Here is a 14147-nt window from a genome sequence, read left to right on the forward strand (position 1 = left end):
AGCATGGGGAGAAGCCCTAAAATAAGTTCAACTTTTTACATTGCTTAAGAGGCTGGCTGACTTCCAGATGAATGTTTGGTGTTTTCTTGGGTTTTTTTTTTCTAAATAAAGAAGATTTTAGCATTGAAATTGGTAGTTTCTGCTAAGTCTTAGAACCAGAGTTGCCAACATTCTACTTAAAAAAATTAAATTTTACATAAGTGAAGTATCAATACTCTTCAAGATACATCATCTGTTTACTATTTAAAGAAAAAAAAAATCTTTGTTTTCACATTTTAAATCTTAAATTTTCTGTGAAATACATTTGTGGGAGTTTAGAATCCATTGCAGAGTTATTTGCAGCTGTATTTTAATGTTACTTTAGTTAATTTCTCTTTTTTTTCAGGCTTCAAAATATATCCCTGACATCTGTGTTATCAGGGCAGTACAAAAAATTGTTTGGGCATCAGGTTGTGGATCAGTTCAGCTGGTTTTCAGCTCAAATGAGGAAATTAGTAAAATCTATGAAAAGGTAAGAATTCCTGAACAGTTGCTTTTCTGTATTACTGTTTGTTTTTGTACAAAAGGGAATGGGTACAAAGGGTTGACCTGGTCAGGTTTAGAGTGTGATGAGCTAGGTGGATACAGTGATGTGTTTCAGAATCTAGTATATCATTGTCATAGCACAGCTTAATTTTCTCTTCCAAATTCCTTTCCTCAGTAACTGGTGAATTGTAACTTGAATCTGGTGTCAGTTGAAAAATGCACCAGTTCTGTAACATATTTTCAGCCCAGTTAGATTCTGCATCTAAATAAGGAATAAGCATTTCCTGCAAGGCTAATTTGTCTAGTCTTCAAACTTAAAAGGTCTGTTCTGCAGAAGTGATTCAAAGCATATGTGCAGTCTAGAATGAGAAAGAAGAGCTAATTGATGTGAGGAGCATTGGGAAAAAAGATTTAATTGCTAATTCTGTATGGCTTTTCTTCTTTTATTCATGGGTTCACGTGTGGTTTACACAGCTAGTTGGGAGTTCTGTATCAGTAGATTATCACACATCTTGTGTTTAAGTAATGTTGCTTACAGTTACAGGAAATAATCTGGATTTGGACAATGATTTAAAAAAAAGCATCTTCCTATTTCTATCTTGTAAAATCAGGTTTAGTACTCATCAATACTTGCCTGAGAGTGAAAGGAAAGGGAATATGTAGGGAGGCTTAATTCTTGGTGTGTTTGCTGTTGGGTTTAAATGATCAATTGAAAGAATATTTACTTCAGCAAAATGCAACACCTCTCTATTAGCTTTCATAGGGTTATTATGGCATCTGCTTCTATTGCTGTGAGCATGACTTCTTCATGAAATAAACTGGGGGTTGTGGTTTTTTAAAGGTAATACTTCCATATAAAACATGGTTTAGTTTGTGTGACAGGCCAGACATGTGAAGATAAACTCTTATATCTGTACGTGGGATGCTTTAAGAGCAGTAGTGCACTAGAGAAGGCATACCTAAGAGAAAAGAGACCTAAATTTGCTTTTTAAAAATTCTTCTGTGTAGAAATTGTACAGTTAAGTTCTGTAAAAAATATTTCCAGGTAACGGAAGTTTTAAAAGAGGTAAAATTCAAGCTGTATGTTATTGATCATCTTTCACATGATTTTGTGGGTTTTTCATTTTTGTTTTTTTTTTCCTTTTTATTCTTATTGACACATACATGGACATTTGTAATAAATGGTGGCTGCATTTGGTTTCTACTATGCAAAATGGAACTAAAAATTGAAGGGGAAAAATTGGAAATTCAAAAGAGGAAGAAATTGTTGAAGTAATAAGGGGAAATAAAGTACCCTTTGTTAATATAACATTAAAACAGAGGAAAGTATCCTAGAAATAGAGGGATATCATGGAAGGAAAGACAGTTTAAGAGAAGTGTATCTGGTTATAGATTAGAGGAAGCAATTTCTATGAAGGCTTTATAAAGATTGAATATAATGATGTACAGACCCCCCAGCTCTGGGTGCCTGAGTGCAGGGAAGTACTTCATTGAGTGTAAAATGCACTTTGCCTTTCTCTTGGATCCCTGCAGCTGTGCAGAAATGACTTTCCCTTCTAAACCAAGGCTTCAGTGCAGAGCAGGTGCAGTTCTGGACTTGCTGAAGGCATTCTGCTTTTGCTTTCTGATCTTGTATCAGAACTGCCACATCCTCCTGCTGCAGTGCAGTGACTGCCTTTGATTTTTTAGTTATTGTGCATAGACAAAATAGTGTTTGCTGCCAGAATGGGGCATATTTTGGCCTGTTCACAGTTAGTTCTCTCCTCTGCATTGTAATCCCTTTTTTCTGCCTAATTAATCTTGATAACTTTCCACATATAAAACATATATTTAATGCCTGTAGTTGATGTGACTAATCTGCACTAACGATTTATAAATGATAAATTGAGACCTGCTCACATTCAGTTGCTTTGGAACTTCTTGAATGTAATTACTTCTAGATGGAGGAGAGAGTTTGCCATTATTCTCAAAATATTTATTTTGAAAAAATGTATCAAAATCAACTCAATTAATTCAAGTGTTTAGTTTAAGAAGTAACATATGCACCAATTAGCGGTAGTATAATTTTCTGTGTCAAAAATCATGACAGCAGCTATGTTTAAAACTTGAACTTAAACTCTTTCATCTTTCTGAAAAATAGCAAAGTGATTAATAAATTCTAGCAATATTAAAAAGCTTTTGGTCAAATAAATTGTGAGTGTCAAAGCATCGTAAAACTGGATTGATAAATTAATTATACAGCACTATAGCTTTTCTCGTTTAAGTAGTAGAGTTTTCCAAGTTTTAAATGCCATTTTTTGAGTGGTAAAGAAAAACAAAACAAAAAAATCCCAAATAAAACCCCAGATGCAATCCAAGAAAAACTCCCAACAGTACTAACTGATGTAATTGTTGCTCGCAGTTGTCCTATTTAACTTCTGTCTCCATAAGTTCATGCTTGGAATCCTCCAGTGAGAAGTCTGGAAGTTCAAGTCATCCCACATAGTGCTTTGGCTCAGATCTGAGTGCATAAAATACTTGGCACTGATAATCACTTAGTATACAAAGCTGTGGTTTGTGTTTAGTGATATACCTTGGAGCCAGTTGGGTTTCTTGGGATTGTTTTCTGTACCCACTTTGTGCACTCTTGTTTGTTTTCACAGACAAATGCAGGAAATGAACCAGACATGGAAGATGAACAAGTTTGCTGTGAAGCACTGGAGGTGATGACCCTGTGCTTTGCTTTGATTCCAACAGCCCTGGATGCACTCAGTAAAGAGAAGGCGTGGCAGACATTTATTATTGATTTACTATTGCACTGTCACAGCAAGTAAGTTTTGCTCACATCCATTATTTTACAATTCAAAATGAATATAAAGCCTAAATGCAGAGCAGTGGCTTCAGCCCATATGAAATTGTGAAGTATTGGGTGTTTTCAAAAGCCATCTAGGTGGAAAGTTAATATGTGGAAAGTTAAACTTGGTTGCCAGTGCTTTGATCTGTTACTAAAGAGTTAATTTTAATTTTTTAAGATACTGTTGTTTCATTAGTATTCTAACTTTTCTTTGAGAAATGACAGAGATCTGAAATTAGTAGTGTTTTAAGTTTTTCAATATGTTTTAAAGGGAATCACATTATGGTGCTCTCAGATGAATGGGGTCTGAATTTGAGCAGAATTTGTGTTTTAGGGTTTTTGACTTCTGGATAAACAGGTTGAAAGATCTTATGTTTAGGAATATTTGCCTTAATGAAAGGATCAAGTATCATCAGAGCATCTCTTTACAGTGAGCTCTTTGCACACTTTGGTGAAACTGGAGGGTTACCAAATACCACAAGCTTTATTAGTTTGCAGCCTGTGGTACAGGGTGTTGAATTTTCAGTTTCACTGAAAATACTTCATACTGAAAGTACTTCATACTCCACTGGAAGTACTTCCATACTTGCTTTTATCACTCATAGTATGGAAAAATAGTTCATACTACAGAAGCTACCACTTCTCTCATATGCCTATAAAACTTGTGATAATCATAATCTCACTTAGAATGGTGCAACTGTTCATTGTTACATGGTAAAATAACATAAGCATGAGTGGAAACAGAAGACTGCTTTGTAAATTAAGATGATGAAGTTGAACTAAGCTGCTGAAAAGTTCCTCTTCTGAATTAATATGGAAACAAATCAGTGTTTGCACTGCAGAGAAAGTTTAGCAAATACCAGACAGAGCTCTGAATATCCTTCCACAACTATTGTTCTCTAATCTCCTATGCTCAATCAGAGAACAATGTGAGCAGAAATATGCATGTGAGAAAATATTTTTGGTGCACCATAAAAGACAAAGAAGATGACCAAGTTCAGATCTCACAAATAGGATCTTTCTAGAAAAAATCAGATGGATTGTTGGTTTTTGAGAGTTTGACTGGGACTTCTATTTCCAGTCAAATGTCAGAGCATAACCATGCTATACCTCTAAACTGAGAAACAGAATGCAAAATGTTTAATACTAAATGCTGGAGTAGTTTTTCTCCTACAAGTTAATTGATTTTGTAGTGGTCTCCTCTGAGTGCAAGACCAGCTTAGTTAAGAGGAGATAGCCAAACAGTCCTAAATAATCCTGGAAGCCAGAAGTGTTCTGCTGATCTCTGCAAAGTGCTTGGTGGCCACATGTATGTGGCCTAAATACATTAAAATTCTTTGTGCTGGTGTAAAGCAATGGCACTTGCACCTACTGAAGAGACTGTCTTAAATGAACTGAACAGAGACCTGTGTCCTGGAGCTCTCAATAGGGCAGGATTCAGGTTGCCAGCCTTAAGGGACGTGCTTGACCTCCAGCTATTTCTCCTGCTGAGTGTGAGTTCATTGTGCAGCTCATGTCCTGTGTGCCAGCTCTGTGCTGTTATCATGTGTCTAAAACAGCATGAGATGCCTGTGCTCAGGCAGCTGCATCCCTCTCGTGATTCCTTAAGAGCTCTTAGATGGTTACAACTTCACAGAAATGTAATACTTGTGTTCAAACACTGCATACTCAGAAACATAACAGTGTGAGGCATGTCACATTGGTCACATTTCTCACTGTAGGAAAATATCACCTTTGTCTATTTCATTCTGCCTTCAAGTGCACAGAGCTGAGGAGTGTCTATGTGATGTGTCCCAAGCAGTTGAAGGATTGTATCTTAAGATAACTTTCCGTGAGATGTTCTACAAAAACATCAGCTCAGCAATCAGACCCCATAAAATGTCAATTATTGTTAAGAACAAAACAGACCAGCCCCCCCCCCCCCCCCCACAGTCTGCTGCAACTCAGAGCAGAGTAGGAGAACTTGCAAAGATCAGGGAAGGGTGAAAAGGGAGATCAAAGCTCTGCAATGAGTTCCATCTGAGGAACAGCTGAATAGCTGGGGGCACTTCATACTGGAGGAAAGCTGAATGGTGGGAGGAGAATACTACAGAGACCCTTAAAATCAGAAGTAGCAAAGGGAGAACAAATGGAGAGCTGTGTTTCTTTGTATAAGACCTTCTTGAGCATAACATTTAGGCAGTGCAAACCTTCAGTTTGGAAGTGGTTTGAGGGGTTCTTTCTGAACCCCTCAAACCACTGAACTTGTCCAGTGAGGACTATGAAATACTGCTCTTGGTAGTTTTCTTGAGCCACAAATTGCTAGAGAGAACATTCTGGAGAAGTGTCTCTGCATGATTCCTTCTTCTTGTGCACTTGCTTTGTGCATGGTAGCAGAGATGGTGCTCAGCCAGGTGCATCTTTGCTGTGACCTCAAGGTCATTCTAATGTGGCCTTGAAATCACAGTTAACCACACATGACAAAGCTCTGAAGGGAATAGGATTCTTTCGTGTGCTTTCCACCCTGACTCCATGGGCACAAAACAGAGACAGCCACGCTGAACAGACACTGCAAAACTCAGTTTTTCATATGTTGAGATACTTCCATAAAATCATTCATTCAGCATTCATTTGTAGTCTCTTCCCACACAAAAAGAGTTGCTCCCAACAGTTTTTACTAGGCATACTGCTCAGACAATTAATCCTACAACTTGAAAGAAAAGGATTTGCCCTAATTTTTTTTTTTAACTGAAGCTTATCCATTCCTGAGTTGCTCTAGTGATTAGTTTAGGTTCTGAGGTGAAAAATTTCCTTAATTATAGCCACTTGAATTTTCAGGAGGGTCATCATCTCTCACATCTTACTAATGATAAATTTTGATCACTTCAAAGATACTCAGCAAACTGCTGCAGTGACACATAAAAGCAGTTTTACTGGAGTAGTTCTGGTTTGTACCTGGTTTTACCAGGTACAACTGGTGCTTGATTAGGAAAAAAAATTATTTAGGATTGCAAATTGTTGTGTTATGTAATATTTGCTGTCAGTTGCAAAGGTGTAGTGACTAGGTGTTTCTAAGTTTCTTTTTCTTTTACCTTTAAATATTTGATTTGTTGAACAGGTTTTGTAATACAATTCATGCATCTGAAATTTCACTGCAAGGAGAAATAATATGATGGGTAGGGAATAATTAAACTATTCCTGTTTCCTACATTATGTTCAGTTTTAGAAAATAGCATTAAGCAGATAAACACAAATTTAATTAATGTCCTGTTTGGATAGGGAGATTGAATTTAGTGTTTCTATTCAATTATTTCCAGAACCGTTCGTCAGATGGCACAGGAGCAATTCTTTTTAATGGCTACCAGGTGTTGCATGGGACAGAGACCTCTCCTTTTCTTCATTACTCTGCTGTTTACTGTTCTAGGGGTAAGTTTTCAGAGATAAAGCCTTCAGTATGGGAATGTATGTAAAAAGTAATAGGACAAAATACCTGCAAGAAAAGACAAATTGTTATTAATAACAGTCATTATAGTAGAGATTGCTTCAGACAAGCAGCACCAATGATTTCCATTTGAGCTAGATCATGGGAAAAGGGACTCTTTTGCATTTTCTGATAAGAATATGAACAGTAGGCTTTATTGTCTGCATTTGATCTTTGGTGATTGCTAACCTTTAAGTAAAAATCATTAGCAGGTTAGAGAGATACCTACAGTTAGTGCCTTCTCCTACTGGTCCTGCCAGAGCTTTTCAGCTCATGGGTCTCTTGCACATTTGATCAAAAGTTTTGATTTAGTTTTCTTTTTCCCATTCAGGTGTAGAAATTGTTACTAAAATAGTTGAGAAGTCATTCATTAGCAGCTAAATACAATTTTAAACTTGTAAAATATTTAAAATTACCATACACTTGTTTTCTTTTACATTTACTGCGAGATTTAGGGGAAATATGTTGGTGTTGCACTGTAAGTAGAAGCACTTCTAAATTCTTTGCTTTTGGTTTACACAGAGCACTGCAAGAGAGAGAGCTAAGCATTCTGGAGACTACTTCACCCTCTTAAGACATCTTCTTAACTATGCTTACAACAGTAATATTAATGTACCCAATGCTGAAGTTCTTCTCAATAATGAAATTGACTGGCTTAAGAGAATCAGGGTAAGTTTCGGGATCAGTTTATTCCTGATAATTAGGATTTTGCTGCAAAACTGTAAACTTTCTTGTAAACTGCAGTTCTGAGATTAATGTTTGCTGTTTGGAGTATCCTAACTTTCTCTTAAATGGCAGGATGAAGTAAAAAGAACAGGGGAAACAGGTGTTGAAGAAACGATCTTAGAGGGTCACCTTGGAGTAACAAAAGAGTTGTTAGCATTCCAGACACCTGAGAAGAAATACCATATTGGTTGTGAAAAAGGAGGTGCTAATCTCATTAAAGTAAGTTCAAGTTTTTTGACCTCTGGAGGGGATTTTTTTGTCTTTGTGAAGTTTTGGGGGCAAGAGGTGGATTGATTTTTGGGGTTTTTTATTGTTTGTTTTTACCTGTAAATAAGTAAAAAGAAGTTTCACATCTTGTGTGTTGTATCCATAAGAACGCTTTTGATTGAAGTTTAATGTTTTCTTTAAAAAAAATTAAATTGCATGTTTCATTCATAAAGTGTATTTAACATTTTCATTCTTACTTAAGTACTGTATTTAACATTTTCATTCTTATTTCAGTCCTTGACAAACATCACACAAAGATAGTGAGATACAGTCTCACTGTACAGGACTGCTGCTTTCCTTCATTACCTCTGTAAAGGCTTTCCTGCACATGTTCTGAATTAGTGCTATTAATGCTTAGGGCAGCTTTGAGCAAATGCATCACATCTGAGCATCTCTTTAATCAGACATGCTTTCTTTGCCCCTCTGATATTATAGAGCAGGAGTGTTGGTTTTTCAGCACCAATTGATAAAGAGCTGTGTCGATAATATTGGTTTTGCAAAAGAAATTTTTTACCAATCAAGAACAGTACAGATTTATTTTTAACTTGGAGTGGGGAAGTGGGTTTGCAGGGTTCCACTTTGGAATGGAGTTCTTCTGTTCTAAGTTTAAAAGCTCATTATGCTATTTGTCTCAATTTTTACTCTTGTTTTTTTGTTAAGTACCCCTCTGTTCTCAGAATTCATTTATGTAATAACCCTTACTCTCTTATAAAATAATTTCCATGGTAACAGGTGATTTATTGTCTTTTTTTTTCCAGGAGTTGATAGATGATTTCATCTTTCCAGCATCCAATGTTTATCTACAATACATGAGAAATGGAGAATTGCCTGCTGAGCAGGCCATACCAGTCTGTAGTTCACCAGCTACTATTAATGCTGGCTTTGAGCTCCTCGTTGCACTAGCAGTTGGATGTGTGCGAAATCTCAAGCAGATAGTAGACACGTTGACTGAAATGTATTACATAGGTACAGCAATCACTAGTATGTAATACTTTTTAATTATCTATTTTCTACTCTTTAATGTGTATATCACGTATAGATTTTGTTTATATTATCACCTGAAGCAAATGCTGAGTTTTTTAGTTTGTGGTTTGTTTGTGGCTGCTTTTAATGTTGCAAAATCAGTTTGCCAGTATAGGCTGTATTTGTTTTTCTTTATGCAGTAAAGGTACTGACCTGCATTCCGTGGTCACATCCAAATTCCAGCCCCAGTCACAGCCTGACCCTTCCTGTCCCAATCTCTGACTACTCCCCTTTGTCCATACCAGCTCCAAGGAACTTCATTCTGTCTGTATCTTCTGCTTGCCTCATCATTTCAGGCACTTGCTAACCAATCCCAGAGCCTTACCAGGTATCTTCAGTTTAGTTTTAGAGCCAGTTTCTTGATTGCTCACCTGATTTGTCATCATTGCCCACACACAGACACAGGTCCTCTGTCCTGCTTCTGTTTTTAGTTCTGAACTCATTCTCTGCTTGTCATAGTCCTTTTTCAGGCTCCTTTTTGGCCTTGTCTCAGCACAGCTCTGCACTGAAAGAACTTTCTCCCTCTCACTGGAGAAAGATTGTAGTGATTGCTGTCTGTTCAAAAATTTGCAAATGTTAGTGCTTCAAAAGCCAATAGTCAAGTGCAGCTTGGGCTGATTTTTACAAGGATAGCAAAAGGCTTGTTTTTAGTGCAGACTATGGTTGTCATTAAAAAAGCATTTCTTAAAAATGATCAAGCAGGAGGATATTTTCTCCAGTCAAAGGGACACTGAAATCATTCTGTTGTAATATTAACAGGGAAAGGGAAAAAAAATGAACAACCACCAAACAAAATCCAAACACCATCAAACCAAGGAAACCCAAGCTCATATGGTGAGAAAGGCTGGGAGAGTTGGGGTTGTTCAGCCTGGAGAAGGGAAGCCTTCAGGGGTACTTTATTGTGACCTTCATTACTTAAACGTGGCTTGTAAGAAAGATGGAGAGAAAGATTTGTACCAGGGCCTGTAGTTACAAGACTACAGAGGCAATGATTTTAAATAGGCAATGATTTTTTGAGAATAGATTTAGATTGGGCACAAGGAAGAAATTCTTCACTAAGAGAATGCTGAGACACTCAACATGTTGCCCAGTTGTGGATGCCTCATCCCAGAAGTGTTCCAGGCCAGGTTGGATGGGGCCCTGAGCAATCTGGTCTAGTATAAGATATCCTGGCCAATGGCAGGGGGTTGGACTAGATGATCTTTAAAGGTCCTTCCAACCCAAACCATTGTGTGATTTAACAGATATTTCAACTCATGGAGTTGAGCAAAACATAAGCAACTAAAAATAGTATCCAAAAGTGGAAATTGTCCACTGCCTTTCAGAGTATCAGTGCTACTTGCTTGAATGGTGCTGTCAGTGAGTCACTTGAGAGTTTTCAGTCTCTTCCTGTTCAGTTACCTCTCAGATGAATAAACTAAAAGGGCAGCTTTATGCTTTTCCCCTCTGCCTCATCCTTCTTTCTTCACCCTTTTCTATTGGGAAGTAGTGTATTTCCTATCACCTCACAGTTAGGGGGATTTCATGGCATTCCCTTCCAGAACACCAGATCTCTGTGGTATGTCAGACAGAAGAGAGAACAAATGGATGAACTGTGCATGCTCTGGGATTCACATACCAAATCTGCTTGTGACTATGCATGCTCTCTTATATCAGAATTATTAATATCAAGGTTTTTTGTGTTAAAACTACAGACAGAACAACAGGTTAGCTTAGGTGATCATAAATGTTCTCAAAGATATGTGAGGGATCTGAAAGAGAAGACTCAGGAGGAAAAAAATGTATATCAAGTTGGATAGGTAGCATTTGCTAAAACTGTTTCCCATCCTGGCAAGAAAAAGTGAGGCTTAAGGGAAATTCTATAATTTTTGAAGGATTGTAAATATTTCAGAGTACTATAATTTTTAGAAGGTTTATAAATTGGTTATATATTCTATATTCATTCAGCTGAATTCTTCAGCTAAGAAACTTGCTGGTATTGAGGAAAGACTTCTGTTTCATATATAAATAGACTAATTTTTTGCCTGGTCACCTCTTTAGTTATGCAGTAGAATAAAATGTTGTAATAAGATTACAGATAGAACAGTGCTTCACAGAAGTTGTGTTAATTCTAGCAATTAAGTTGTATAGTGGAACATTATTTTTTATTAAATTGCAGTATGATACAGACTAATAATAATCTTGTGCAACTCCCCTTTGTACTGCATTGATGTCCTCTTTATTTTATAACAAACCAGTTCCCTGACCACTCTCTGCTCTCTCCTCGTAGCTTGTGAAGCGCTCACAGAATGGGAATATCTGCCACCTGTTGGGCCTCGGCCACCAAAGGGATTTGTGGGACTGAAAAATGCTGGTGCCACTTGTTACATGAATTCTGTCATTCAGCAGCTGTACATGATTCCAGCCATCAGGAACGGGATTCTTGCAATAGAAGGCACAGGCAGTGATGTAGATGATGACATGTCTGGGGATGAAAAGCAGGACAATGAGGTAAATTTAATTATATAAAATTACCTAATCTTTAAATTGTAATTACCTTTTTTATTAAAAGGTTGTAATAAATTTCAGTTGCTAATCAATCATTTTGGTTTCCACTGATACCTGTGGGGAAGATAGGATAATACTTCATGTTTGAATAGGCTCACTGCCAGAGGGCACTTCAGAAGATCCAGGTGGCAGGGTTTGCAGAATTCCTCCTCTGGCATTTCTGCTGGAAAGCACCGCACCTTATTTCAGCCACCACAACTTTGTTAATGCAAACAAAGACAGTATTTGGGTTTTCAGCTGAGTATGAAACACCTTAGATTGTCAAATTAAACAAAGGATAAAACTAACTACAAGACAGCTACATATGGAAGTGAACTGCACAAATTTTCTGCTTTTCAGAGCAATGTTGACCCACGAGATGACGTGTTTGGTTATCCACATCAGTATGAAGATAAACCAGCACTGAGCAAAACTGAAGATAGAAAAGAGTACAACATTGGAGTTTTGAGGCATCTCCAAGTAATTTTTGGCCATTTAGCAGCTTCCAGGCTACAGTACTATGTACCAAGAGGGTTTTGGAAACAGTTCAGGTAAGTAGAAAATTGAGTATTGATGTTGGTTCACTGGATCACTGAAGTGCAAAAAAACTAATCATGGTAGAATGGCAATGATGTGAAGTGTAAATTAGCAGAACTTGTGCAGCTTTATCTGCCTTTTCACTATTCTGTAGAAGTCTGTTAATAAACTAAAGTTTACAGCAGAGTGGTTCTTTCAAATTTCAGCAGTTCTTGATAGTGAAACTTTGAATTAAGTATGAAGTAATACACAAGAGCTTGTTTTCACTTACCAGAAAGTGTCAGGGACAGAACTGCAGGTCGGATAGTACATCAAACACCAGTAGTTTGGGTCTTCAAGTAGGAGGGGTTAGGAGCTTGAATCATACATTTTTTCAAAAAGAAATTGTTGGCAAACAAAACAAAAAATATTTGACAAAATGTGTTTTCATTTTCAGACTCTGGGGTGAACCCGTAAATCTACGTGAACAACACGATGCTTTAGAATTTTTTAATTCGTTGGTGGACAGTTTAGATGAAGCTTTAAAAGCTTTGGGCCATCCAGCAATGTTAAGTAAAGTTTTAGGAGGGTCCTTTGCTGATCAGAAGATTTGTCAAGGATGCCCACATCGGTAAGTGTTAAAGATTTTCATCTTTTTTTATAGGAAAACGACCTATGTTTGTGTCCTTATGAAGGTAATTAGAGTCAAGAGCGGGCTTTTTGTGTGGGTTTTTTAAGCTAATAGATTTTACTACCTTATTTTTTCTACAGCTGAGCATTCATTTGTCTACAAGTACCTTGAAGTACTTAATCATTATTACTTCTACTTCACAGATTGTATGTGAAGCATTGTGTATTGATCAAGGCAGGGAAAGATTATGCTTTTTCATGTTAAAAGTGAAAACAATTGTAGGGACCAAATGCAATGTAGAAAATTCTAATACCTGGCCATCAATTGTTGCTGTCTTTGGTTTTCCATAATGTGTGTTTAGAGCTCAGCCGAGTAGGAATCTTCAGTTCCAGTGAGTAAAAGTGTTCATACTCACCATGTAACCTGTAATTAAGGTCAGTGGTGTAGAAAGTTCTAAGACTTCTGCTGTATTTGTAGGTACCTTTAATTGTGAATACTGAAATTCAGTTTTGTAGAAGGCATATAAGAAACCACCTGTGCCAAATCAGACTGCAAGTCTGTAGCTCACTGTTTTGATGATGGTTATTAATGAAAGAATAGAGCTCAATATTGTAAAGTTTTAATTCCCCAGACTTTTTAATTTATCTCTTTTTTTGTGATGGTTAAAATTGCATGCAAAATTCAGGGTGGCTTAATGATGAACTTATTCTTTTTAGCATTTGGCTTTTTTTAAATTATTGTATTTATTTCTGTCACTATCAGTTGGCCTTCTTACTGTTCAGATCATGTGTGATTCTTTAACAGTACATACCTCTATACATTGCCATTGCAAATTTTCTTTATTTTGAAAGCTGACCATTTCCTTTAGCTTCCAGTTAGCAATTAAAATACTGGAAAAAACTATACAAATGGATTTTATTGTGGTAATCTTTCAACTTCATTTGACCTAATATATGAATAAGAATAATTTGTAAAGTGAACATCTTAGGTTTCATGGATTACAATGAGTGACTAAAGTGAGTTGAAATACTGTAGGGTAAAATGATAGCACTGATTTCATCTTATATGCAATGGGTAATTAAATGGCAGATCCTGACCAGAAGCAGCACGAGTTACCATTCATTCCTGATATTATGTATTGTCCTGAAGTATTTCTGTGTTTTTTGAACTCTGCTGGATTTGCATAATGTTACTTATTAACAAAAATGTGGTTTAGGGAAAAGAGAACTGATAGTAACTAAACTGTGGATTTGTCTGTGGTAAATTAAAAGCCTTTCTATATTTTTTTGTAAGCTATTTATTGGATGAATGAATATTGCTGTTGGTTGAAGTGTTTCTAAATATTTATTTATTCAGCCTTTGAATGCTTGATTGCATATCAGGGAAAAAAGCCCTTCAGGGTTACACTGGAATAGATGTGGCTTTTTAAATTTATTCATCACTTCTTTATTTTAAAAACAAAACGTTGCTTCCAGGATGTATCAGCTGGTTGTCTCTCAAGCATTGCTGGCTCATTGCTAGAGATTTGTTCACAGATTATATTTAGAACATGATGTCAAAGCCAGTCATAAACGTTCAAAGAGGTTTTATGAAGATGGTGATTCAAGGTTTTTTAGATAGAAAATAAAAAGGCTTTTTGT

At 36.6% G+C, this 14147-nt stretch overlaps 1 protein-coding gene across 2 annotated transcripts in view; it reads left to right on the plus strand.

The window, feature by feature from the left end:
* Positions 1–14147, plus strand: part of USP9X (ubiquitin specific peptidase 9 X-linked) — a 97091-nt gene that overhangs the window by 66550 nt on the left and 16394 nt on the right. Inside the window, exons 25-33 of one of the 2 annotated variants that reach the window (XM_059839989.1) lie at positions 386–511; positions 3168–3334; positions 6655–6763; positions 7341–7487; positions 7617–7763; positions 8570–8792; positions 11104–11324; positions 11721–11911; positions 12334–12507. In XM_059839989.1, coding sequence (XP_059695972.1) covers positions 386–511; positions 3168–3334; positions 6655–6763; positions 7341–7487; positions 7617–7763; positions 8570–8792; positions 11104–11324; positions 11721–11911; positions 12334–12507 — 1505 coding nt within the window. The remainder of the gene's footprint in view (positions 1–385; positions 512–3167; positions 3335–6654; positions 6764–7340; positions 7488–7616; positions 7764–8569; positions 8793–11103; positions 11325–11720; positions 11912–12333; positions 12508–14147) is intronic. The other variant, XM_059839990.1, reaches the window with a different exon arrangement.

This window comes from Haemorhous mexicanus, chromosome 2 (genome assembly GCF_027477595.1).
Source record: "Haemorhous mexicanus isolate bHaeMex1 chromosome 2, bHaeMex1.pri, whole genome shotgun sequence".
In the NCBI taxonomy this organism is placed as follows: Eukaryota; Metazoa; Chordata; class Aves; order Passeriformes; family Fringillidae; genus Haemorhous; species Haemorhous mexicanus.